Below are 27,630 nucleotides of genomic sequence, written 5' to 3'. Positions count from 1 at the left end.
GGGGCAGTACAGAGGGGGCAGCAGTGTGAGGGGGGAAGTACTGAGAGGGGCAGCAGTGTGAGGGGGGGCAGCAGTGGGGGGGGCAGCACTGAGGGGGGCAGCAATCTGGTGGGGGCAGTACAAATGGGACAGCAGTGTGGGTGGGGTGTTTGTGAAGCCACTTACAAACAACACGTTGTGACTGCGGGGGGGAGGGAAGGAGAGGCAGGGGGCCTCCCACCACCCCCCACCCGCCACGTGGTTTGCCTCTCGCGCTGTTTACCAATTAGCGGTGGTGATGATTGTGGTGGTGTGGGTGGTGATCATGGCGGTATGGGTGGTGTCGGTGGTGATGATGGTGGTGGTGATGGTGTTGGTGGTGGTGGTGGTGTCGGTGGTGGTGTCAGTGGTGGTGGTGATGATGGTGGTGGTGGTGTCGGTGGTGATGATGATGGTGGTGTCGGTGGTGGTGATGGTGGTGTGGGTGGTGATAATGGTGGTGGTGTCGGTGGTGGTGGTGATGATGGTGGTGGTGATGATGGTGGGGTCGGTGGTGATGATAATGGTGATGATGGTGGTGGTGATGATGGTGGTGGTGTTGGTGGTGGTGGTGTTGGTGGTGATGGTGATGATGATGGTGATGATGGAGGTGGTGTCGGTGGTGGTGATGGTGTGGGTGGTGATGATAATGGTGGTGGTGGTGATGATGGTGGTGGTGTTTGTGGTGATGATGATGGTGGTGGTGATGATGATAATGGTGGTGGTGGTGATGATGATGGTGGTGGTGTTTGTGGAATGATGATGGTGGTGGTGATGATGATGGTGGTGGTGATGATGATGGTGGTGGTGTTTGAGGTGATAATGATGGCAGCAGTAGTATCGTGGTTGGCGCACTGCGCCACGAACCCGGCGTCCCAAGTTCGATTCCCGCTCACGACCAATAACAGTGACGAATACTTGAACCGGTCCTGGGCCTCCCCTAGGTCGACTCGGCCTCAAATGAATACCTGGTGCGGTGTGTAATAAAGGCGGCCGGGCGTGGTGCTTGTCACCCATCCCCTCGTGTGCCGTGCCGGCCTTCATAGGAGCTCGCGAACAGCACTTGCCCCAACAGCCTGTTAAGGCTACATGGGGATCTTTATATTTTTATTTCGTGTTGTTGGTGATGGTGTTGGCAGTGGTGGTGTTGTTGGTGATGGTGTTGGCAGTGGTGGTGGTGATGGTGATGGTGTTGGCAGTGATGGTGTTGTTGGTGATGGTGTTGGCAGTGGTGGTGGTGATGGTGATGATGGTGCTGCTGGTGTTGGTTATGATGGTAAACACGGGGGGAGGAGGAGGAGGCGGCCACCCCCGCGTGGAGGGGGCCGCGTGTCGCAACTTGGTTCGTGTTTACGGGACCCGTCGTGGCCGGGGGGAGGTCGGGGGGGGGGGATCAGTGGGGGTGGCCGGGGGATCTCTGTTTGTCTCTGAATCTCTGTCTCTCTCTCTCGCTGTGTTCTCGCGTCCAGCCTGTGTCCGTGTCTCTCCGAGTCCCTCTCTCTCGCAGTCTCGTTTCTGTATCTCTGGGTTCGTCTTCGTGTCTCCTCCGCGTCTCTCTCTGCCTCGTGTTTCTGCGCGTGTCTCTCAAGAGTATCATCTCCCCGTGCCTGCGTGTCTCTCTCTCTCTCTCAGAGTCCCGTGTCTCCGTGTCTCTCTCGGAGTCTCCGTGTCTCTCAAGGTCTCTCTCCGCCCGTGTCCCGTCTCTCCGCCCGTGTCTCACTCCGCTCTCCCATCCTGGGCGGAGTCGCCTCGCTCGGGGGCCCAATGGGAGCCGCGGGGAGCGGCTGATCCTCGCCTCGCACCGCCGCGGGGACTTTGGTGTGACCACTCGGGGGGGACTCAACGGGGTCCCCACGAACCCCCCTTGTGTCCCTCCCTTTCTCTCTCTCTTCACCATGGCCGAACCCCCGATCGACATCGACCCCGAGTTCGAGCCCCTGAGTCGACCACGCTCGTGTACGTGGCCGCTGCGCCGCCCGGACCTGTCGATCAAGGATGGGGACCCGGGCCAGCGGGGCTCGGAGGGAGCCGTCGAGGGGGTCGACGTGACCGAGGGGACCGAGGAGGGGATCGACGGAGCGAGCCCCAGCGGCGCGTCGCTGCCGTGCGCGGGAGCGGGGCTCAAGAAGGGGTCGTCCCGACGCAACGCGTGGGGCAATTTGTCGTACGCGGACCTCATCACGAGCGCCATCGAGAGCGCTCCGGAGCACCGTCTCACGCTGGCGCAGATCTACGAGTGGATGGTGCGCAGCGTGCCCTACTTCAGGGACAAGGGCGACAGCAACAGCTCCGCCGGCTGGAAGGTGAGCGGCGAGCGGAGGCTGGGGGGGGGGTAGAGGAGGGGAGCCGAGGGGGGCTATGGGGGGGGGTGAGCAACTTGGTGTTAACTCTGCGCACGTGGAGGGGTGGGAGGCTGACAGCAGTGCAGGGGTTCGCTGGTGCTGGGGAACTGCCCCCCGTAAATGACCCCCCCCCCCCTCTGTCTGTTTACGATGTGGCTCCTGCTTGGGTGAAATGATTCACTCGCCCGCCGGGCTGATGGGATGTGTCAAAAAACAACGTTGTATATTGTAGGTGGAGACAAGAGATAGAGCGAGAGAGATGTTTGCCCCCCCCCCCATACCACCACCCCGAGGGGAGGTGGTGTGGGGGGGGTCGCAGGGTAACACCCGTGCCTCTATCACCACCAGCACCACCAGCACCAGCAGCACCACCACCACCAGCACCACCAACACCAGCACCACCAGCACCACCAGCACCAGCAGCACCACCACCACCAGCACCACCAGCACCAGCACCACCAGCACCACCACCAGCACCACCAGCACCACCACCACCACCAGCACCACCAGCAGCACCAGCAGCACCACCAGCACCACCACCAACACCACCAGCAGCACCACCAGCACCACCACCAGCATCACCACCACCAGCAGCACCACCACCAGCACCACCACCAACACCACCAGCACCAGCAGCACCACCAGCACCACCAACACCACCACCAGCACCAGCAGCACCACCACCACCAGCACCACCACCAGCACCACCAACACCACCAGCACCACCACCAGCACCACCAGCACCACCACCACCAGCACCACCAGCACCACCAGCAGCACCACCAGCACCACCACCACCAGCACCACCAGCACCACCATCACCACCACCAGCACCACCAGCACCACCAGCACCACCACCAGCACCACCAGCACCACCAGCACCACCACCAGCACCACCAGCAGCACCACCAGCAGCACCACCAGCACCACCAGCACCACCACCAGCACCACCAGCACCACCATCACCACCACCAGCACCACCACCAGCACCACCAGCACCACCAGCACCACCAGCAGCACCACCAGCACCACCACCACCAGCAGCACCACCACCAGCACCAGCAGCAGCACCACCAGCAGCACCACCAGCACCACCAGCACCACCACCAGCACCACCACCACCAGCACCACCACCACCAGCACCACCAGCAGCACCACCAGCACCACCACCAGCACCACCACCACCAGCACCACCAGCATCACCACCAGCACCACCACCAGCACCACCACCACCAGCACCACCACCACCAGCACCACCAGCAGCACCACCAGCACCACCACCACCAGCACCACCACCACCAGCACCACCAGCAGCACCACCAGCACCACCACCAGCATCACCACCACCAGCACCACCAGCATCACCACCAGCACCACCACCAGCACCACCACCACCAGCACCACCAGCACCACCACCACCAGCACCACCACCAGCACCACCAGCACCACCAGCACCACCACCAGCACCACCAGCACCACCACCAGCACCACCAGCACCACCACCATCACCACCAGCACCACCACCACCAGCACCACCAGCACCAGCACCACCACCACCAGCACCACCACCAGCACCACCACCACCAGCACCACCAGCACCACCACCACCAGCACCACCACCAGCACCACCACCATCACCACCATCACCACCAGCACCACCACTACCGTGGTCGTGTCGATGTCACCGCGGGAACCTGCCAGGACCAGCGACTCCTCGTCCATTACTCACCGCCCCCCCCCCCACACACACTGCCGTCCCTACTCGAAGGGGTCTCGCTTCGAAAGGAGTTGCTAGTCTCAGGGGTCTCGATTCTTCTACCGGGGGACTGCCCTCGCAGTGGGGTGTGCAGGTGTGGGGGTCTGTAGGTGTGCAGGTGTGGTGGTGTGGGGTGGGGGTCTGTAGGGGTGGGGTGGGGGTCTATAGGGGTGGGGTGGGGGTCTGTAGGAGTGGGGTGGGGGTCTGTAGGAGTGGGGGTCTGTAGGGGTGGTGATGCGGGGTGATGGGGGTGATGTAGGAGTGATGGGGAGTGATGGGGAGTGATGGGGGGTGATGTATGAGTGATGTATGAGTGATGGGGGTGATGTAGGAGTGATGGGGAGTGATGTAGGAGTGATGGGGGTGATTGGGGAGTGGTGTAGGAGTGATGGGGAGTGGTGTAGGAGTGATGGGGGTGATGTAGGAGTGATGGGGAGTGATGTAGGAGTGATGGAGGTGATGTAGGAGTGATGGAGAGTGATGTAGGAGTGATGGGGGTGATGTAGGAGTGATGGGGGGTGGTGTAGGAGTGATGTAGGAGTGATGGGGAGTGGTGTAGGAGTGATGGGGGTGATGTAGGAGTGATGGGGAGTGATGGGGAGTGATGGGGGGTGATGTAGGAGTGATGTAGGAGTGATGGGGGTGATGTAGGAGTGATGGGGAGTGGTGTAGGAGTGATGGGGAGTGATGTAGGAGTGATGGGGGTGATGTAGGAGTGATGGGGGTGATGTAGGAGTGATGGGGAGTGATGTAGGAGTGATGGGGGTGATGTAGGAGTGATGGGGAGTGCTGTAGGCGTGATGGGGGTGATGTAGGAGTCATGGGGAGTGGTGTAGGAGTGATGGGGAGTGATGTAGGAGTGATGGGGAGTGGTGTAGGAGTGATGGGGGTGATGTATGAGTGATGGGGGTGATGTAGGAGTGATGGGGAGTGATGTAGGAGTGATGGGGGTGATGTATGAGTGATGGGGGTGATGTAGGAGTGATGGGGAGTGATGGGGAGTGATGGGGGGTGATGTAGGAGTGATGTAGGAGTGATGGGGGTGATGTAGGAGTGATGGGGAGTGGTGTAGGAGTGATGGGGAGTGATGGGGAGTGATGTAGGAGTGATGGGGAGTGATGTAGGAGTGATGGGGGTGATGTAGGAGTGATGGGGAGTGGTGTAGGAGTGATGGGGAGTGATGGGGAGTGGTGTAGGAGTGATGGGGGTGATGTAGGAGTGATGGGGAGTGATGTAGGAGTGATGTGGGTGATGTAGGAGTGATGGGGAGTGATGTAGGAGTGATGGGGGTGATGTAGGAGTGATGGGGAGTGATGTAGGAGTGATGGGGGTGATGTAGGAGTGATGGGGGTGATGTAGGAGTGATGGGGAGTGATGTAAGAGTGATGGGGGTGATGTAGGAGTGATGGGGGTGATGTAGGAGTGATGGGGGTGATGTATGAGTGGTGTATGAGTGGTGTAGGAGTGATGGGGAGTAATGTAAGAGTGATGGGGGTGATGTAGGAGTGATGGGGAGTGATGTAAGAGTGATGGGGGTGATGTAGGAGTGATGGGGTGATGTATGAGTGATGTAGGAGTGATGGGGGTGGTGTAGGAGTGATGGGGGGTGATGGGGGTGATGTATGAGTAGTGTAGGAGTGATGTATGAGTGGTGTAGGAGTGATGGGGGTGGTGTAGGTGTGATGGGGAGTGATGGGGTGATGTAGGAGTGGTTTAGGAGTGATGGGGGTGGTGTAGGAGTGATGGGGGTGGTGTAGGAGTGATGGGGAGTGGTGTAGGAGTGATGGGGGTGATGTAGGAGTGATGTGGAGTGATGTAGGAGTGATGGGGGTGATGTAGGAGTGATGGGGAGTGGTGTAGGCGTGATGGGGGTGATGTAGGAGTGATGGGGGTGATGTAGGAGTGATGGGGAGTGGTGTAGGCGTGATGGGGGTGATGTAGGAGTGATGGGGAGTGATGTAGGAGTGATGGGGAGTGGTGTAGGAGTGATGGGGGTGATGTAGGAGTGATGGGGAGTGATGTAGGAGTGATGGGGGTGATGTAGGAGTGATGGGGGTGATGTAGGAGTGATGGGGAGTGATGTAAGAGTGATGGGGGTGATGTAGGAGTGATGGGGGTGATGTAGGAGTGATGGGGGTGATGTAGGAGTGATGGGGAGTGGTGTAGGAGTGATGGGGGTGATGTAGGAGTGATGGGGGTGATGTAGGAGTGATGGGGGTGATGTAGGAGTGATGGGGAGTGGTGTAGGAGTGATGGGGGTGATGTAGGAGTGATGGGGAGTGATGTAGGAGTGATGGGGGTGATGTAGGAGTGATGGGGAGTGATGTAGGAGTGATGGGGGTGATGTAGGAGTGATGGGGAGTGATGTAGGAGTGATGGGGGTGATGTAGGAGTGATGGGGGTGATGTAGGAGTGATGGGGAGTGATGTAGGAGTGATGGGGGTGATGTAGGAGTGATGGGGGTGATGTAGGAGTGATGGGGGTGATGTAGGAGTGATGGGGGTGATGTAGGAGTGATGGGGAGTGATGTAGGAGTGATGGGGGTGATGTAGGAGTGATGGGGGTGATGTAGGAGTGATGGGGAGTGATGTAGGAGTGATGGGGGTGATGTAGGAGTGATGGGGGTGATGTAGGAGTGATGGGGAGTGATGTAGGAGTGATGGGGGTGATGTAGGAGTGATGGGGGTGATGTAGGTGTGATGGGGAGTGATGAGGTGATGTATGAGTGGTGTAGGAGTGATGGGGGTGGTGTAGGTGTGATGGGGAGTGATGAGGTGATGTAGGAGTGGTGTAGGAGTGATGGGGGTGGTGTAGGAGTGATGGGGGGTGATGGGGGTGTGTGAGAGGGAGACGCGCTCGAGTTTCGCTCTGACTCCTCGAGTCGCTTCGAGACCACCACTCGCGCTCACTGTACGACTCACTGTACACACTGTATACAGACTACTCGCACTGTACACACTGTATACAGACTACTCGCACTGTACACACAACACGTTTACACACATTCTATATAGAGTACACGCCAAAGACAAAGATCCCCCCTATAACCTCAATGTACTGTTGGGGGCAAGTGCTGTCAGCGAGCGCCTATGAAGGCCGGCACGGCACACGAGGGGGTGGGTGGCCAGCACCACGCCCGGCCGCCTTTGTCTCCCCAGTGGTACCGCTTACACAGTGTACATTCTGTACACTATAATTCCACACAGACACAAAGAATGACAGACACGTAATCACACGCACACACATAATCACACGTAATCACACGCACACACAAAGACAATTACATAGACACACAGACTCACACGCACACCACAATCAAAGACAATGCAGAGACACGCGTAATCGCACACACTCACACCCAGCACACACTAAAACACACGCGCACACTCACGCAGCACACACACAGCACACACACAGCACACCCACACAATACACTCACACACAACACACACACTCACACACAACACACACACAGCACACACACACATAGCACACACTCACACACAGCACACACACTCACACATACGCACTCACACACACAACACACACACTCACGCAGCACACACGCGCACACACACATGCGCCCTCACACACTCACACACACAGCACACTCACACACACAGCACGCACACTCACACACACGCAGCACGCACACACACACAGCACACTCACGCAGCACGCACACAGCACACACTCACGCAGCACACACACACACGCAGCACTCACACACGCACACACAGCACACACACAGCACACACATAGCACACACACACAGCACGCACACAGCACACACTCACGCAGCACACACACACACGGACACACACGCACGCACACACAGCACACACACAGCACACACATAGCACACACACACAGCACGCACACTCACACACACGCAGCACACACACGCACACACACACAGCACACTCACGCAGCACTCACACACTCACGCAGCACACACACACACGCAGCACTCACACACGCACACACAGCACACACACAGCACACACATAGCACACACACACAGCACGCACACACAGCACACACACACGCACACACACAGCACACATACTTATACACACGCAGCACTCACACACACAGCACACACACGCACTCACACACAACACACACACATCACACACTCACACACACTCACACATTCACACACACGCAGCACTCACACACTCTCACACACACAGCACACACTCACACACACAGCACTCACACTCACACGCAGTCAAAACAAAGGTCCCCTGTACTCGCACACACGCCCACACACAAAGTTCCCCCGTGTAGCCTTCACAGACTGTCGGGGCAAGTGCTGTTAGCGAGCAGCAACACCTAATGAAGGCCGGCAACGGCACACGAGGGGGTGGGTTGGCCAGCACCACACCCGGCCGCCTTTGTCTCCCCAGTGCTGATGTTTACGACACACCGCACCAGCTTCTAGGAGACGTCGCCGGTGTCTGCCGAGGGCGAGAACCGAACTCGGGTCGCCGGGTTCGTAGCGCAGACCCTCGTCCACAAACACACTGGGGGGGGATTGACCACCCAACCCCCTCGGTGTGATGTGGCCGGCCGTCATACAGGTCGCGAGTCGCAAACAGCAACTTGACCCCCCCTCCCTCCCACGCACGTGTACACACGCACACACGCACGTGTACACACGCACACACGCGCATACACACACACGCGTCACACACACACCCGCATACACACAACAGCATACACACACACCCGCATACACACGCACGAAGATCCCCCGTATATCCTGAACAGACTGTCGGGGCAAGTGCTGTTAGCGAGCACCTATAAAGGCAGGCACGGCACACGAGGGGGTGGGTAGCCAGCCCCACGCCCGGCCGCCTTTGTCTCCCTAGTGGCGATGTTTACCCACCGCACCAGGTACTAATTTGAGGCGGAGTCGACCTAGGGGAGGCCCAGGGCCGGTTCAGATAATCGTCACTGGTGTTGGCCGTGAGCGGGAATCGAACTCGGGTCGCCAGGTTCGTAGCGCAGCGTAGCGCTAACCACTGCACCACCGCTCGCCATCACTCACACGGGAGTCATAAGCGCGTCGGTGGGATGCGTCTCCACCACGTGGTGTCGCCCAGAGGCCGCGGTGGGGGGGGGGTGAAGGAGGGGGTGGGGGGAGGGTGTCTTCATTATTTTGGATGTGAGGTGTGTTTGTGGAGGCAGCAGTGCAGAACCCAGCAACCAACACCAGTGACGATTATCTGAACCGGTCATGGGCCTCCCCTAAGTCGACTCAGCCTTAAATGAGTACCTAGTGCGATATGAACATCGTCACTGGGGAGACAAAGGCGGTCGGGCGTGGTGTTGACCACCCACCCCCTCGTGTGCCGTTCCGGCCTTCATAGGTGCTCGCTAACAGCACTTGCCCCTACAGTCTGTTAGTGGCTATACGAGGGATCTTTGTCATTGTGGAGGTGAGTGTATGTGAGTAGGTGTGTGTGTAATATTATTTAACATAATCTTCGACCATGTAGTTCGAGAAGCCTTCCAATGGCTGTACCAGGAGAATTTCGATCTGGTATAGATGAGAGGCTGATCGGTGCCCGGATGCGATAAAGGGATGCTCCCTACTGGTCAACCCGGTAATTGATCTACACTGTGATCTAGGTGGTTGCTGCTCACTCCGAGGAGTTGGAGGTTCTGCTGCTGAACCTGGAGCATGCCAATACGGGGTTAGGCTTTACCATTATACCTACCAAACTAAGTACCTGCCTGGGTATTTTATATCCAACTCGTCACCCCCTCCCCATGAGTGGTGTGATAGTTGCGGAGAGTGAAGAGGTCTCACTCCGAATCAGTCTATCGGCATTGCCTTTTTGTCAGCTGCATAGCACTGTATGGAAGCTCCCTGGTCTGTCAGTCCACACGAAGCTCCGGGTCTTCTTGGCCACAGTCATGCCTTCCCTTCTCATTGTTTGCGAAATGTGGACCCCTCGAATGGAACATCTGCGTCAGTTTGAAACATTCAGGCTGGCCTGCTTACAATCTATCCTCGGTTTGAGGCGGGATTGTGCGAGGAGCTCACATCCTTGAAAGATCTGGACACATTCCGATCAGTGAGCTCCTCCGGGAGAGCAAGGCTACGTTGGCTGGGCCATGTAGCCTGCATGCCCAGCCACCGCATGCCCAATCATCTTCTGTTTGGCCGGATAGACGGGGCTAGTATGGGCTGGAGAAGAGATGGACTGATGTGGTACAGGAGGATGTGGAGCTGATTGGACATTCCGAAGACTGGTTCCAGCAGTTTCAAGATCGGCCTCCGTGGAGGAGGCTCGTGAAGGACGCTACTGGGCAGTTGGAGGCAGTCGCCCTCCTACAACCGCGGAGGGCAGAGGAGCGCTGGACGGATAAAACGTCAGAGTAGGGGGGCACAGGTGGTGCATCTGCCAGTCATCTCAGTCCGTCAACCCATGGCACCTGCTGGGTCTGTTCCGGGATATGTTGTCAGCGACCTTCGACACCTCACGTGGCCTCAAAGTGCACCTGGCCTGGCACAAGCGCCGTGGTCACCTCACCGCCACTTAGTGGCGAACGGCAGCTGGAGTTCCATTCCCGTTCATGGCTAACACTAGTGACGATTATCAGAACCGGTCCTGGGCTTCTCCTTGGTCGCCTCAGCCCAAAATGAGTACCTGTGCGGTGTGTGGTAAAGATCGCCACTGGGGAGACAAAGGCATCAGACAGAGCGTGATGCTGCCCCACCGCCGTGTACCTTGCTGGCTTTCAAAGGTGCTCACGGACAGTGCGTGCCCCAACAGTCCGTTACAGGCTATACAGGGGACCTTCGTCTTTGTTCCATTTGGTGTCGACATCCCACCGCCAATCGGGATAGAATGGTCGGGGAGGTCCCCCGCCTGCCCCCCTCCCCTGGTCCTGGGGTCCCCGCCTCGGGAAGGGCGCGGCGGCAGTGTTCACGGCTCACTGTTCACGGCTCAGGCAGCCACTCTGCTGGGGTCTCCTCCCTCTGGCTCCACTTTCTCGGGGTCCCATTTCCCTCCGGAGTGGAGCACCCCTCCTCACCTGGCCCCCTCCTATTTCCTCCCTCACCACTCCCATCTCTCACCCCTCCGACCTCGTCTCCCCAGCACCCACCCCCTCGCCATGTTGCTGCCACGCGTGGACTTTGACCCCCACTGGCCGATTCAGGGGGGGGGAGCACGAGGGTATACAAAGGGGATGCAAAGGGAACCTTGGGGGCCCTGGACATCGCTACTGATACGGGGGGAGGGAGGTGGCGAGTTTGAACCCTGTTTGGGGTCAGGGTTCAGGGATCACGCTTGTTTCATCTCTCCCCATCCCCTGTACTGACCTCTAACCCCTGGCCCTGGTTGCGTAATCCACCGTCCGTGGTTTTGTTTTTCCTGTTGACCCCTTGGCTCATGACCCCAGTTCATGACCCCTGCTCATGACCCCAGTTCATGACCCCTGTTAAACCCAGGATGGATCGTAGGCAGGCCACCCTGAATATTTCAAACCAGCGCAGATTCTCCATTAGAGGCGTCCATCCAGCAGCGGATCGACCATGGCTGACGACGATGACGAAGAATGTACCCACGTGTGCGTGCCCGGGACGGGCTTGCGGAGTCCTGCTCATGCCCGTGGGACCCGGCGTGCCGTCCCGTGTCGCCGCCGCTCTGTTGCTGCTGTTGTTGTTGTTGTTGCTGTTGTTGTTGTCGACTCTCCGCATCCATGCCCATGGCTCCGGCCGCTTGGCCGGGCCTCGGCATCAATTCCAATCGATCCCCTTCCGCTCTTTATCCGGCCACCGGGAACACTCGAGGGATATTTTAGTCTGGCTCCCTGCTGTGCGCGCGTGCGCTGCCTGTTTTCAGTGCCGCGACCGCGTGTTATTCGGCGTGGTGTCCGACGTTTCATTCTGGAAAGCTTCTCCAGAAACTGAATTGTGCTTTCTTCATTTCTAACCGGCGACCGGGTTTTTGCGATGATGCAATTATATTTTAAACACCGTTGCCGCACACAGGGTAGAAAACGCCATGCGGCCAGCAACAACTGGCGCTATTGAAGGTGTAGTCTATACAACGTGAGATGTTTCTTGACTTGAGCAAGATTATTGTTGTGGAAAGAGATGGTGGTGGTGACGATGGTGGTGATGATGGAAGGAGGGAATTCCAAGTGCGAGGGAAGAGAATTGAGGTGACCTGCAGTGTGGTGAGAGGGTGAGTGCGTTAAATGAGCGGGAGTGTAAGTGGACAGATGAGTGAGTGGGTGAGTGAAAATGTGAGTGGGTGAGTTGAATGGGTGTGTACGTGGCTTGGTGCGTAAATGGGTGAGTGGGTTAATGTGCCAGTGAGTGGGTGGGCGAGTTTGAGTGGGCGAGCACTTATCACAATTCTAACAATGCTGCTCGTTGCTGGCCGCTTTACGTTTTCAGCTTTTGCTCGGCAACAGTCTTTATATAGAAATAAACCCACACAGATTACGTGTTCACGCACCTACTTTCTGTACTGCCATCTCAACGCGCAGGCTTCCTCCGCATAGCTGAGCAGCCAGCAGCGTTTCCTGGCGGCGGAGCGTGGCCGGCGTCTGGCAGGGGGGGTCGTTGGGGGGCTGCGGGGGGGGGGGGTCCCCTTCCTGGTCCCTTTGTTCACTCGGTGCCGATAAACACATTCACCCTCCTGCAGAGCGCGGTGCCTGGAGCTCAGTGTGTGGAGCACGTGGTGAGTGGAGTTCTCCATAGGTGGGACACGTGATGGTGGGGGGTGGGAGTCGCGGGGACGAGTGGTCTGTATTGGGGGGAGGGGCGTACGTTGAGAAGCGCTGGTGGTTAGACACAAATTCCGACTCAACTATGATCACTCGTGTGACTTGGTCATCCAGAATAGACCGTACAATGTATAACGACGCAATGCCCCGATCCACGAAAATGGAGACATCACAGTGATACACTCCGCTGCTCTTGACACGGTTATTTTGGCTTGACCACCTGCACGTGAAATTGTACCTGTTGCCCTGCATCGACATCGACAGCCACACGAAAGAAGAAGGCTCACACAGCTGAAATCAGCACACGGGGAGTCTGAGTCTCTGTGTGTGGGGGAGCTGCCGCTGAGGGGACAGCACACGGGGGGGCTGAGTCTCTGTGTGTGGGGGAGGAGCTCTCCGGAGTCCGTGTCGCTTCCGTGGTCCCCGTGACGCGAAGCCGGCTGCCTGGGCGCCGCGATAAACAAAGATACGACGCCGAGAGAGCTTGGGGAGAGCGTGGGGAGAGCTTGGGGAGATCGTGGAGAGAGCGTGGAGAGAGCTTGGAGAGAGCGTGGGGAGAGCGTGGGGAGAGCTTGGGGAGATCGTGGAGAGAGCGTGGAGAGAGCTTGGAGAGAGCGTGGGGAGAGCGTGGAGAGAGCGTGGGGAGAGCGTGGGGAGAGCTTGGGGAGATCGTGGAGAGAGCGTGGAGAGAGCTTGGAGAGAGCTTGGGGAGAGCGTGGGGAGAGCTTGGGGAGAGCGTGGAGAGAGCGTGGAGAGAGCTTGGGAAGAGCGTGGGGAGAGCGTGGAGAGAGCTTGGGGAGAGCGTGGGGAGAGCGTGGAGAGAGCTTGGAGAGAGCGTGGGGAGAGCGTGGGGAGAGCGTGGAGAGAGCGTGGAGAGAGCTTGGGGAGAGCGTGGGGAGAGCGTGGAGAGAGCGTGGGGAGAGCGTGGGGAGAGCTTGGAGAGAGCTTGGGGAGAGCGTGGGGAGAGCGTGGAGAGAGCTTGGGGAGAGCGTGGGGAGAGCTTGGGGAGATCGTGGAGAGAGCGTGGAGAGAGCTTGGAGAGAGCGTGGGGAGAGCGTGGAGAGAGCGTGGGGAGAGCGTGGGGAGATCGTGGAGAGAGCGTGGAGAGAGCTTGGAGAGAGCGTGGGGAGAGCGTGGAGAGAGCGTGGGGAGAGCGTGGGGAGAGCTTGGGGAGATCGTGGAGAGAGCGTGGAGAGAGCTTGGAGAGAGCGTGGGGAGAGCGTGGGGAGAGCGTGGAGAGAGCTTGGGGAGAGCGTGGAGAGAGCGTGGAGAGAGCTTGGGAAGAGCGTGGGGAGAGCGTGGAGAGAGCTTGGGGAGAGCGTGGGGAGAGCGTGGAGAGAGCTTGGAGAGAGCGTGGGGAGAGCGTGGGGAGAGCGTGGAGAGAGCTTGGGGAGAGCGTGGAGAGAGCGTGGAGAGAGCTTGGGGAGAGCGTGGGGAGAGCGTGGAGAGAGCGTGGGGAGAGCGTGGGGAGAGCTTGGGGAGAGCGTGGGGAGATTATCACTCTCCCGGGATCTGAGCGGGAGGGGAGAGTCGCACCCCTGCCCCTACCTCCCAAACTCACCACCCACCCCCCGCCTGAATGAGTTTAATGAGACACGGGGGGATCTGTGGGGGGGATACGGGGGTCTGGGGGGGGACACGGGGTCTGTGGGGGGGGACACAGGGTCTGGGGGGGGGGACACGGGGTCTGGGGGGGGGACACGGGGTCTGTGGGGGGGGACACGGGGTCTGGGGGGGGGGACGGGGTCTGGGGGGGGGGGACGGGGTCTGGGGGGGGACACGGGGTCTGGGGGGGGACACGGGGTCTGGGGGGGGACACGGGGTCTGTGAGGGGGGACACGGGGTCTGGGGGGGGGGACACGGGGTCTGTGGGGGTACACGGGGTCTGTGGGGGGGGACACGGGGTCTGGGGGGGGGACACGGGGTCTGGGGGGGGGACACGGGGTCTGTGGGGGGGGACACGGGGTCTGGGGGGGGACACGGGGTCTGGGGGGGGGACACGGGGTCTGTGGGGGTACACGGGGTCTGTGGGGGGTACACGGGGTCTGGGGGGGGGACACGGGGTCTGGGGGGGGGACACGGGGTCTGTGGGGGGACACGGGGTCTGGGGGGGGGGACACGGGGTCTGGGGGGGGGACACGGGGTCTGTGGGGGGGGGACACGGGGTCTGGGGGGGGACACGGGGTCTGGGGGGGGGACACGGGGTCTGTGGGGGGGGACACGGGGTCTGGGGGGGGGACACGGGGTCTGGGGGGGGGACACGGGGTCTGGGGGGGGGGCACGGGGTCTGGGGGGGGGACACGGGGTCTGGGGGGGGGACACGGGGTCTGGGGGGGGGACACGGGGTCTGGGGGGGGGGACACGGGGTCTGGGGGGGGGGCACGGGGTCTGTGTGGGAACACGGGGTCTGGGGGGGGGGGACACGGGGTCTGGGGGGGGGACACGGGGTCTGGGGGGGGGACACGGGGTCTGGGGGGGGGACACGGGGTCTGTGGGGGGACACGGGGTCTGGGGGGGGGACACGGGGTCTGGGGGGGGGACACGGGGTCTGGGGGGGGACACGGGGTCTGTGGGGGGGGACACGGGGTCTGTGGGGGTGTGTTGGTGGGGGTGTGTTGGTGGGGGTGTGTTGGTGGGGGTGTGTTGGTGGGGGTGTGTTGGTGGGGGTGTGTTGGTGGGGGTGTGTGTGGGTGTGTTGGTGGGGGTGTGTTGGTGGGGGTGTGTGGGGGGTGACTCACAGGCTGAACGAGTCAAGGCGACTCGTGACTGGCACGCGCGCGCGCTGCTTGTCAACACGCGTGTCCACGCCACATGCGTGTACAGTACAGCACGTGCGTTAGGACTCGCAACAACAGCAGCAGCAGCCGCCATTCGCCACCAACTGCCGATGACGTCCCCACGGCGCTTGTGCCAGACTAGGTGCACGCTGAGGCTATCACTTGAACCGTTGCTGACAAGTCACGGGACAGACCCAGGTGCTGTGGGTTGACTGAGATGCACCACCCGTACCGCCCTGAGTGGTGCCAACTTGCTGCGTTTTATCGCCCGTTCCGCTCCTTGTGAGCAACGCTCCTCCCTCGTTGTTGTTGGAGGGCGGCTGCCTCAGACTGCCCATGGGCGTTATTCACGAGCCTCTTCTGTAGAGGCCGATCTTGACACCGCTGGTACCAGTCATGGACAAGTCCACTCAGCTCCACGTCCTCCTGTACCACATCAGCTCCATCTCTTCTCCAGCCCGTGCCGCGCCCGTTTCGCCCCCTCAATGCGGCCAAACAGAAGCTACTTGGGCATGCGGTGGTGGCTGGACGTACACAACACACGGCTACATTCATTACACACGCACGTGTCCACGGCTCCACTACTACACGTGCATGTGCCATACACGGCAAACATTACGTGATCACACAAAGATACCCCGTGCAGCCTTGAACAGGCGGTTGGGCCAAGACGCGCCCGGCCGCCTTTGTCTCCCACACACTGATGTCTGTACACCGCACCAGGGACCGAAGGACCGGTTCTGGCATCTGTCACAAAAGTTTGTCCGTTAACGGCAATCGAACTCGGATTGCCAGATGCAGTAGCGAAGTGCACGAACCACTTCGCCACCGCTCCCCACACAGTGAACAACACACCGCCAGAGCGTGCGACACGCCGACACACACACACCGACACACGCACACACCGACACACGCACACACCGACACACGCACACACCGACACACGCACACACCGACACACACACACCGACACACGCCCACACCGACACACGCACACACCGACACACGCACACACCGACACACGCACACACCGACACACGCCCACACCGACACACGCACACACCGACACACGCACACACCGACACACGCACACACCGACACACGCACACCGACACGCGCACACGCCGACACACACACACCGACACACGCACACACCGACACACGCACGCACCGACACACGCACACACCGACACACGCACACACCGACACACGCACACACCGACACACGCACACACCGACACACGCACACACCGACACACGCACACACCGACACACACACACCGACACACGCCCACACCGACACACGCACACACCGACACACGCACACACCGACACACGCACACACCGACACACACACACCGACACACGCCCACACCGACACACGCACACACCGACCCACGCACACACCGACACACGCACACACCGACACACGCACACCGACACGCGCACACGCCGACACACACACACCGACACACGCACACACCGACACACGCACGCACCGACACACGCACACACCGACACACACACACCGACACACGCCCACACCGACACACGCACACACCGACACAGCGTGCGGGACACCGACACACGCAGCACACGACGACGACGGCTCCGCGAGTGGAAGCTTCGTCACCGGCTGTCGGGGGCAAGTGCTGCTCGCAGGCTCCGCGCCTGTCCGCCTTTGTCTTCTTACCGCTCTTCCGGGTGCTGCTCATTTGAGGCCTAGTCGACTTAGCAGAACCGCCGCACGTGCCTCGCCCTCGTGACCCCCAATTACGGCCATAAATACCCCTATAAATACCCCGTCCCCATGGCAACCCGGCCCGAATCAGCCGCGTTGAGCCGATCTCGCACCCCTGTGACGTCACCGGGCAACTCCCCGCCCCCCATCCGCGACCCCAAGAGGACGACGGAGAGCGGAGTCCCCTCGGGGCCCTGGGGGCTCACCCCGAGGTGTCCTGCCCAGCCCCTGGGTCCCAGCCCCTACGTCCCATCCCCTGGGTCCCAGCCCCTACGCCCCAGCCCCTAGGTCCCATCCCCTGGGTCCCAGCTCCTACGCCCCAGCCCCTACGGCCCAGTCCCTGGGTCCCAGCCCCTACGTCCCAGCCCCTGGGTCCCCGCCCCTACGCCCCATCCCCTGGGTCCCAGCCCATACGGCCCAGCCCCTACGTCCCATCCCCTGGGTCCCAGCCCCTACGCCCCAGCCCCTACGTCCCAGCCCCTACGGCCCAGTCCCTGGGTCCCAGCCACTACGGCCCAGTCCCTACGTCCCCGTGATATCCTCCAGGGAGCCCCTGTTACCCCCTTGGTCCCTCGTGGGGTACATCCTGTTACCCCCCGTGGTAGGGGCCGTCCATAAATGACGTCATACGGTGTCACAAAAAGTCAGACCCCCCCTCAAATATGACGTCACAAAGATCTCCTCCCCCCCAAAACCATATTTACATTTTGAAAATAAAACATTCTTCAAATCGCTTTAAACTATTGCCATTGTAGTGCGTATTTAATGTGGCGCTGCACTCTGATGTTGTAGGAGAACACATTTATTAAAAAAGGGGCGTTGGAAAGCTAAAATTTTGCATAAAATTCACATGAAAATATTCAACGTCTAACTAAAACTGCAGATGTTCAGAATATTATATTGAAATTATATTCTAAGTATAAAAGATTAAAAGTAATTATAACTATAAAAAAAATACTTGAAACATTGTAGTAGAACGGATCAAAATGGAGAGTACAATTATAACAATCACATATTCATTCCACAGAATGAAAAGCCCTGGTAGAATAAATATAATCAAAATGTTTAATAACAATCATTAAAAAAATTCTAAATGTATGCTTCTCAATTCTCCCATGGAGAAGCAAAATGCTCCTTCATGGAATAAATAAAAGGTGACCTCAGTAAATTAGAATAATCAAATAGTAAATAATGAAAATTAATCAAAATTAGTGTTGTTATAACAATTCTATATTTAAAGTTGCGCATTTTGATGTGACGTCACATTTCTTAAACCCCCCCTCCCCTCGTCACACATCGACACAAATGTCTGACCCCCTGTTGCCCCCTTAGTCCCCCCGTGTTATCCCCCCCTCCCTCGTGTTACCCGCCCCCCCCCCCTCGTGTTACCCCCCCCCCCCCTCGTGTTACCCCCCCCCCCCCCTCGTGTTACCCCCCGGGGTGTTCCCTTTCGGCGCGCCGTGTTGTGACCGCGCAGGGCGGAGGCAGCTGTTGTGGCGGCGTGGGCGGAGCAGGAAACACGAAGGCGGCTGCGGCAGACGAAGAGGGAGGCTCAGGGCTTGAGCCAGACGGACTTATCGTGCGGGCAGGGCACGGGGGCAGCCCCCCCCCCGGTGTTTGCCGAGCCCCGGGGCGTTTCGCGGTGGATAGACCGTAGGCGATGACGGGAAAGGTGGCGTGTGCATGGCACGGTGTGTGTGTGTATATATATACTGTATCACGTGTGTGTAATTATATATCACGTGTGTATATCACATGTGTGTGGTGTGTACATTTACCACGTGGGTGGTGTGTACATTGTACAGTGTGTACCACGTGAGTTGGTCCGCATGTACCACTGACATGACCCTGTGCCAAGCATAGCAGCCGGATCTCTCACACACCCACACACACACCCACACACACATACAACAACAACCGCCATTCGCCACTAAGTGGCGGTGACGTCACCACGACGCTTGTGCCAGGCCAAGTGCACCTTGAGGCCACGTGAAGTGTCGAACGCCCGCTGGCAGGAGGTCACGGGGCAGACCCAGCAGGTGCCACGGGTCGAATGACCGAGATGACTGGCTGATGCACCACCTGTGCCCCCTACTGTACCAACTTGCTGTGCTTTAGCCACCCGGCGCTCCGCTCGTTGTTGTGAGCGTCGCTCCTCCGCCCTCCGTTGTTGTTGGAGGGCGACTGCCTCCAACTGCCCAGTAGCGTCCTTCACGAGCCTCCTCCACTGAGACCGATCTTGACACCGCTGGTACCAGTCATCGGCAAGTCCACTCAGCTCCACGTCCTCCTGTACCACATCACTCCATCTCTTCTCTAGCCCGTGCCGCGCCCGTTTAGCCCCCTCGATCCGGTCGAACAAAAGCTGTTTAGGCATGCGGTGGCTGGGCATGCGGGCTACATGACCCAGCCACCGCAGCCTTGCCTGCCGGAGGAGCTCACCGATGGGACTTTGCCCAGATCTTTCAAGGATTTGTGAGCTCACACAATCCAGCCTGGTTAAACCCACGATGGATCGTAGGCAGGCCAGCCTAAATGTCTCCAACTGGTGGAGATGCTCCATTAGGGGGGTCCACGTTTCGCAAGCGTAGAGAAGGGAGCGAATGACTGTGGCCGAGAAGACCTGAAGCTTCGTGCGGAGCGACAGACCAGGTAGCTTCCACACAACGTTACGCAACCGATGAAAAGATATTGCCGCTCGACTGATTCGGAGTGAGACCTCTGCTGTTAAACTGGAGCCGGTCATAAACACACTGCCCAGGTATAGGAAACTTTCCACTCTCTCCACTACTGCCCCATCACCGATTGGGAGTTGCGAGGGTGGAGTGTCCGATGGTACAAAATACCCAGGCAGGTGCTTATTTTTGGTGGGGCTGATGGTAAGGCCCCACCTCTTGGTGGCACGCTCCAGTCTCAGCAGCAGCGTCTCCAACTCTTCCTTTGAATGAGCAGCAATTACCAAATCATCGGCATACATAACGTGGTTGACCAATAGGGAGCCATCCCTTGATCGCACCCGGGCGTCGATCAGCCTCCCATTATATCTGTACCAAATGGAAATTCGCCCGGTACACACACACCCATACACATACATACAACAACAACCGCCATTCGCCACTAAGTGGCGGTGACGTCACCACGACGCTTGTGCCAGGCCATGTGCACCTTGAGGCCACGTGAAGTGTCGAACGCCCGCTGGCAGGAGGTCACGGGGCAGACCCAGGTGCCACGGGTCGACTGACCGAGATGACCGAGATGACTGGCTGATGCACCACCTGTGCCCCCTACTGTACCAACTTGCTGTGCTTTAGCCACCCGGCGCTCCGCTCGTTGTTGTGAGCGTCGCTCCTCCGCCCTCCGTTGTCGTTGGAGGGCGACTGCCTCCAACTGCCCAGTAGCGTCCTTCACGAACCTCCACCACTGAGGCCGATCTTGACACCGCTGGTACCAGTCATCGGCAAGTCCACTCAGCTCCACGTCCTCCTGTACCACATCACTCCATCTCTTCTCTAGCCCGTGCCGCGCCCGTTTAGCCCCCTCGATCCGGCCGAACAAAAGCTGTTTAGGCATGCGGTGGCTGGGCATGCGGGCTACATGACCCAGCCACCGCAGCCTTGCCTGCCGGAGGAGCTCACTGATGGGACTTTGCCCAGATCTTTCAAGGACTTGTGAGCTCCTCACACAATCCAGCCTGGTTAAACCCAGGATGGATCATAGGCAGGCCAGCCTAAATGTTTCCAACCGGCGAAGATGCTCCACTAGGGGGGTCCACGTTTCGCAAGCGTAGAGAAGGGAGGGAATGATCGTGGCCGAGAAGACCTGAAGCTTCGTGCGGAGCGACAGACCAGGTAGCTTCCACACAGCGTTACGCAACCGATGAAAAGATATTGCCGCTCGACTGATTCGGAGTGAGACCTCTGCTGATAAACTGGAGCCGGTCATAAGCACACTGCCCAGGTATGGGAAACTCTCCACTCTCTCCACAACTGCCCCATCACCAATTGGGAGTTGTGGGGGTGGAGTGTCCGATGGTACAAAATACCCAGGCAGGTGCTTAGTTTTGGTGGGGCTGATGGTAAGGCCCCACCTCTTAGTGGCACGCTCCAGTCTCAGCAGCAGCGTCTCCAACTCCTCTTCTGAATGAGCAGCTATTACCAAATCATCGGCATACATAACGTGGTTGACCAATAGGGAGCCATCCCTTGATCGCACCCGGGCGTCGATCAGCCTCCCATTATATCTGTACCAAATGGAAATTCCCCCCGGTACAGCTATTGAAGGCTTCACGAACTACGCAGTCGAAATAGACGTTAAATAATGTGGGAGCCAGAGGACATCCCTGTCGCACCCCAAGGTGTATAGGGAAAGGCTCTGACTCCCGGCCACGTAGTTTTACCCGGGCCCGCTCACCATCATGAAGGTCCTTAATGATCGTGAGCAGAGGGTCAGGGACTCCGAAAGCACGAAGAACAACCCAGAGCCCAGTCCTACTGATGGTATCATAGGCCTTGACCAGGTCAATAAAGCAGAGATGTAGGTCTTTTTGGAATTCCCTACACCTCTGCTGTAGCAGACGGACAGAAAATATGGCATCTGTGCAGGACCGCCCTTTACTGAAACCGCATTGGGGCTCCGCAAGCCTCTCCTCAGCGTGCCTAGCAAGGCGATGTTGAATAATCCTTGCCAGGACCTTACCCGGCACACTGAGGAGTGAGATGCCCCTGTAGTTGTTACAGTCGGTACGGTCCCCCTTCTTAAAGAGGGGGACCACCAGGGTATCCTTCCAGTCCTGCGGAACCCGTCCAGTGGTCCAGACTGTTGTTATGATGTCATATAGGGCAGTCTGTGCACAAACGCCACCCTCCCTCAGCATTTCGCTTGGGAGATCATCTCTGCCCGGTTTCTTCCCTGGTCTCAGACTCCGGATCGCCCTCAGTACTTCCTCAACAGCTGGCACCTCAGCCAGCCACTCACACGGGGTGACCTCCAATATTTGAGGCACCGCAGCCTCAGCAGGGTTATCCCCACTTTGTGCCATGATGTTTTCCTGGCTGAGAGATTTTCCCTCCCCCAGGACCTCACAGAAATGCTCAGCAAATCTGCAAACCTGTTCCTGGGGGTCGGAGATTGAATCACCGTTTTTTTCCTCTAATGATGGTAATAGGTGTGGCGCTGCAGGTTACTTTTTTGATGGAGTTAAATAGTGATTTGTGATCGCGGGCCACTGAGGCAGACTCCATCTCCTCAGCAACCCGCGACCACCACCCATCCTTACAGCGCCTTACGGCTCTCCGAACCTCCGAGCGAAGGCTGCGGTAAACCTCCTCATTCTCTGACGTGGGATGCTGTAGGCGATGAGAGTGGGCCTGTCGCTTTTTCTCAATTAACCTGAACACCTCCTCTGTCAGCCAGGGTTTCTGGGGAGGTCTGGACCGCGTACCCAAAGCAGCCATTGCAGCTGCATGAGTCACAGTCTTAAACCTCGCCCATTTACCCTCGACATCAGGTGGAGTGGGGGACGATGCCAACCCCAGCTGCAAGCGATGATGAAATTCTCGCTTGCAACTTTCATCAGCTAACTGAGACCAGGCCACTTTTGGTTGGAATGGGATCCTGGGTGTACACCCACCACCGGAGTGGAAGAATGGCAGGCGCATCTTACAGATGACTAGTCGATGGTCAGAGGGCAGATCAGCTCCACGGTAGGTCCTGGTGTCAAGGACATGGGCTCGCATCCGCTGGTCCGTCACTATGTAGTCCAGCAGATGTTCTTGCTTGGACCCGGCATGTATCCATGATGTTGTGTGGATACGCCGATGCCGGAAGAGCGTGTTGGTAATTACAAGCCCATGGGCTGCACAAAAATCTAGCAGCCTCCTACCGTTATTATTGAGCTGATCTGGCCCATGCCTTCCAATCACTCCAGACCAGGTGCCAGCATCATGACCAACTCGGGCATTGAAGTCACCCAACAAGATGACTCTGTCCCGAGTGGCCACTTTAGCCAGCACCTGTGACAGGAGGTCATAGAAAGCGTCTGACTCATCGGCTTTGCCTGCATCCCTCCACGGATGTTCGTCTTCGGTGGGGGCATAAGTAACCACGACCACCACTCCTCGTCTCTGATTGATGGGAAGGCGAGCCCAAAGTATCCTGGGGCTTACAGCTTCCCACACCTCACCGCCACGCTCCCACGCCCCCTTCATTATTTTGTTCAGAAGAAGAGCCACACCCTGTTGTTTGGCAGTCTCCTGCCCCGAGTAGAGGACTGTCCACCCCTCATGGTGGCAGTATCCAGAACCGGTCCACCGGACCTCCTGAATGCCACAGAGATCCAGGCGGTACCGGTCCAGCTCCCGACAGAGGAGTGGCAGCCTCTCCTCCGCATTGAGCGTTCGAACATTCCACGTGGCCATCCGCAATGGTTTTTCGTTGTTTCTGGAGGAGCCCCGAGGGTGAAAATTCAATCTCCTGGCTCCGCCAAATGGGGTTTGGCCAGGAGACGTCATAAAAGCCTGACCCCCCGGGGCCTCCGGCACAAGCTTATTAGTTACAGGTTTATGTTTAATTCGTAGTTTAGTGGTGGTTAATTGAAGGTGGAGGGGTTACCAGCCCCTCGCACTCGTCCAGAGCCCCCGTTTAGCCACTGTGGTGGTCACAGACGCCATGAGGGGAGAGGCCAATGGGCATTGGCCCTCCCCCCACAGCACTGCCCACGACAGTGTTGCCCGTCCGGCACCGCGAGGAGGTAGGAGGTTGTTTTGCCGGACCACATACATACACACACACATACACACACATACATACACACATATACACCCGCACACATACATACACATACACACATGCACACACATACACACATATACATCCGCACACATACATACATACACATACACACATACACATACATACACACACATACACACACATACACACACCCACACACACACATACACACACATACACACACACCCACACACACACACCCACACACATACACACACATACACACACACACATACACACCCACACACATACACACACACCCACACACATACACACACACCCACACACATACACACACATACACACACACATACACACACATACACACACACACATACACATACACACACACACATACACACACACATACACACACATACACACATACACACACACACCCACACACACCCACACACATACACACACACCCACACACATACACACACATACACACACGTGCGACTGCCCCTGTCAAGAGCACACTTCTCTGTCTCTGCATTTTGAACTTTCTCTCGCAGGGCCGTGTCTCCACGTCTCTCCGTGTGTCCACGTTTCTCCGTGTCCCCGCGTTGTCTCCGTGTCTCCGTGTCCCCGCGTTGTCCCTAATTGAGTGTCCTCATCCAATGTCCCAATGCAGAACTCAATCCGCAGCCCCCCACCCACCCCTCTCTCGAGATCAGTGGTGCTTCACCTGGGGTGCACGCACCCCATGGGGTTGCGAGACACGGCCAGATTTTATCATCGAAACACAAGTTCATCACGGGCACATTACTACAAATACTTTGTTTCAGCAAACCGATGTCTTTATTAACCTTTTTACACGCTTTAATTTAACTCACTCTTGTTGTCGTATCCTCAAATCATGTAGCTCGATTTTAACCCACTTCCCAATGTGGTATCGACTGCAAACTTGGTATACTTATGTCTTACTGGTGACAATACCATATTCTATCATAAAAAATATGTTTTTAAACATTATTTTTGAAATGTTATGTTTCGGCTTGGGTCTAATTGTCCACTGTAAACTGACGTTGGCTGTAAATCACCACGGTCCCGTATGTTATAGCAAGCTTCGGGGCCACTTCTTCCATTACTAGTACGGTACATTTCATTAAAGCGTGTTTAAAAAAAAGGTTTTTTTAATGTTACTTATTTAAAGGGGTGCAAGGCTGCGGTGAGGCACTGCTCTTGATCAGGACGCGCGTCTCTCTGGTGGAGGTCGGTGCCGTCACTCGATGGCGCCGTCACAAGCGACGCGACACATTCACACGGTGGCAAAGCGTCTCCCGGTGTCCCCCGCACCCCTCGACCCATTTCGCGACGCCTCCATCCGGCGGCGACACGTCAAGCCGACTAATGCCTCTCCCCGGCCCCTTCTCCCCCTCCGCAGAACTCGATCCGGCACAACCTCTCTCTGCACAGCAAGTTCATCCGCGTGCAGAACGAGGGCACCGGCAAAAGCTCCTGGTGGGTCCTCAACCCCGACGGCGGCAAGGGCGGCAAGTCCCCTCGGCGCCGCGCCGTCTCCATGGAGACCAACGGCAGCAAGCTGGCGCGCAGCCGCGCCCGCGCCGTCGCCAAGAAGAAAGCGGCGCTGGGGGGCCCCGCCCCCACGGGGAATTGCGGGGGGGCGTCCGCGGGGCCGCCGGGGGAGCCGGGCACCCGCAGCCCCGGCGGCTGGGGGGGCGGCCCGGCCGGCGCGCCGGGCCCCGACGACTTCGACGCGTGGTCTGACTTCCGGTCTCGCGCCGGCTCCGCGGCCAGCGCCGGCTCGCTGGGCGGCGGCGGGGGCCGCCTGTCGCCCATCCCGGCGAGCCAGGAGCCGGAGGAGCTACGCGAGGACGGGGGGCCCGGGGGTGCGGGGACCCCCTCCTTCGTGCCGACGCTCGACTCGATGAGCCTGCACGAGCGCCTGCAGCGGCGCTTCGACGACGAGCTGAGCGAGGAGCTCATGGACGAGCTGCTCGAGAGCCTCAGCGTGGATATGCCGCCCTCCGACCACGGCGCCTCGACCGACGGCGGCTCGCTGCGCCTCCTCACGGACGCGCACGTGGCGCCGCCGGCACCGACGCGCGACCTCATGGCGGCGTCGCAGGACGTGATGATGCAGCACCGGCAGCAGCACCGGCATGCCATGGCCGCGACGCCACAGGAGCTGGCGTCGCCGCAGCCGGGCTACGCGCAGCAGCAGCTCCACGCGGCACGGTTCCTCGCCGCGCACCGCCGCCTCGGCCCCGCGCCAACCGCGGTGCCGCTCGCGCAGATCGCGATGTCCGCGCCGGCTCCGCACGGCTGCGTGTACTCGCCCTCGCCGCCGGGCACGCAGCCGCCGCCGCCGCTGGCGCGGCCTCACGTTATGACGACGCAGCCCGACGCGGCGCACTCCGCTCACTCCTTTGGCCTGATGCAGCGCAGCGCCAGCTACACCTTCGGCTTCGACGGCGCAGCCTTCCTCCCCGGAGACCCCACGTGGTGCGGCGGTGGCGGCCCCGGTTCTCTGCAGCACCAGCAGCAGCACCACGCGCTGTTCACGCAGTCCCCGCCTGCGGACGCCGGCGCTCTCGACGGCCGGCGCTTGCAGGCCCTGAGCGCGACCCGCCCGTGCCTGGGACCCGGCTACGGCCCGGCCTGCGCCAGGCAGGACCACCACAACTGCACGCAGCTGGCGCTGCCTCCGTACCACGGCCCGCACGACCACCACCGACACCACCAACAGCAGCACCGCCATATGACGGCGCTCACGCGGGGCCCCGTGTTCGGCAAGCCACCGTTCCAGCTGCCGGGCGGCGGTGGCGGCGTCGATTTCGCCAACCCGACGCGCACCATCCGCTACCGGCCCGCCTTCCCTTCCGCGTTCTCGGAGGCCGCGGGCCCACGAGGCCCCGCCACGGGGCCGCCCCAGCGCGGCCGCTTGCCGTGCGGCCCGGCCGACCGGGGCCCCTCCGCGGGCCTCCTGCCGCCGCTGGGGGAGCAGCCTTGCGGCGGGGCCCAGCCCAGGCTGCCCAGCGACCTGGACCCGGACATGTTCGGCGGAGGCCTCGAGTGCGACCTCGACTCGATGATCCGGCACGAGCTCACGGAGGGCGGCGGCCTCCTGGACGTCGACCTGGACACGTACGTGCAGGCCGCGGCCAGCGCGAGCCGCGGGGTGGCCGGCGGGGCCCACAGATGGGTGCCCGGGTGAAGGGGGAGGGAGGGGATGGGGGGCGGGCGACCAGGAGGGGAGCGGCGGAGCCGATGAGACGCGGTGAGTTTGCGGTGGGGGGGGTGCCTGGCCGTGCCTTGGGAGCAGTCGTGCATTCGCAGCGGTCGCGTGTTGTCCGATCGCAGTTCAACTAGGAGCCATATCTAGGATAGAGAGGGCCCTTCCCCACGAACGTCTGGCGCGCCTGGGTCTGCTGGACGGCACACGACGGCCTGAGGCTCGGCGAACGGCGTCGCGGGACCTTT

General features: G+C 59.4%; 1 protein-coding gene across 1 annotated transcript; it reads left to right on the top strand.

Moving 5' to 3' along the window:
- Nucleotides 1–1,420: 1,420 nt before the first annotated feature.
- Nucleotides 1,421–27,394, top strand: LOC144735753 (uncharacterized). The gene is made up of 2 exons (XM_078618254.1): nt 1,421–2,321; nt 25,571–27,394. Exons 1-2 carry the CDS (start codon nt 1,914–1,916, stop codon nt 27,362–27,364), a joined length of 2,202 nt encoding a protein of 733 aa, XP_078474380.1. The 5' UTR covers nt 1,421–1,913; the 3' UTR covers nt 27,365–27,394.
- The last annotated feature ends 236 nt before the right edge of the window (nt 27,395–27,630 follow it).

The sequence above is a fragment of the Lampetra planeri genome, chromosome 57 (assembly GCF_965212315.1).
Source record: "Lampetra planeri chromosome 57, kcLamPlan1.2.h2, whole genome shotgun sequence".
NCBI lineage: Eukaryota > Metazoa > Chordata > Hyperoartia > Petromyzontiformes > Petromyzontidae > Lampetra > Lampetra planeri.
This window is presented reverse-complemented; position numbering and strand designations above follow the sequence as displayed.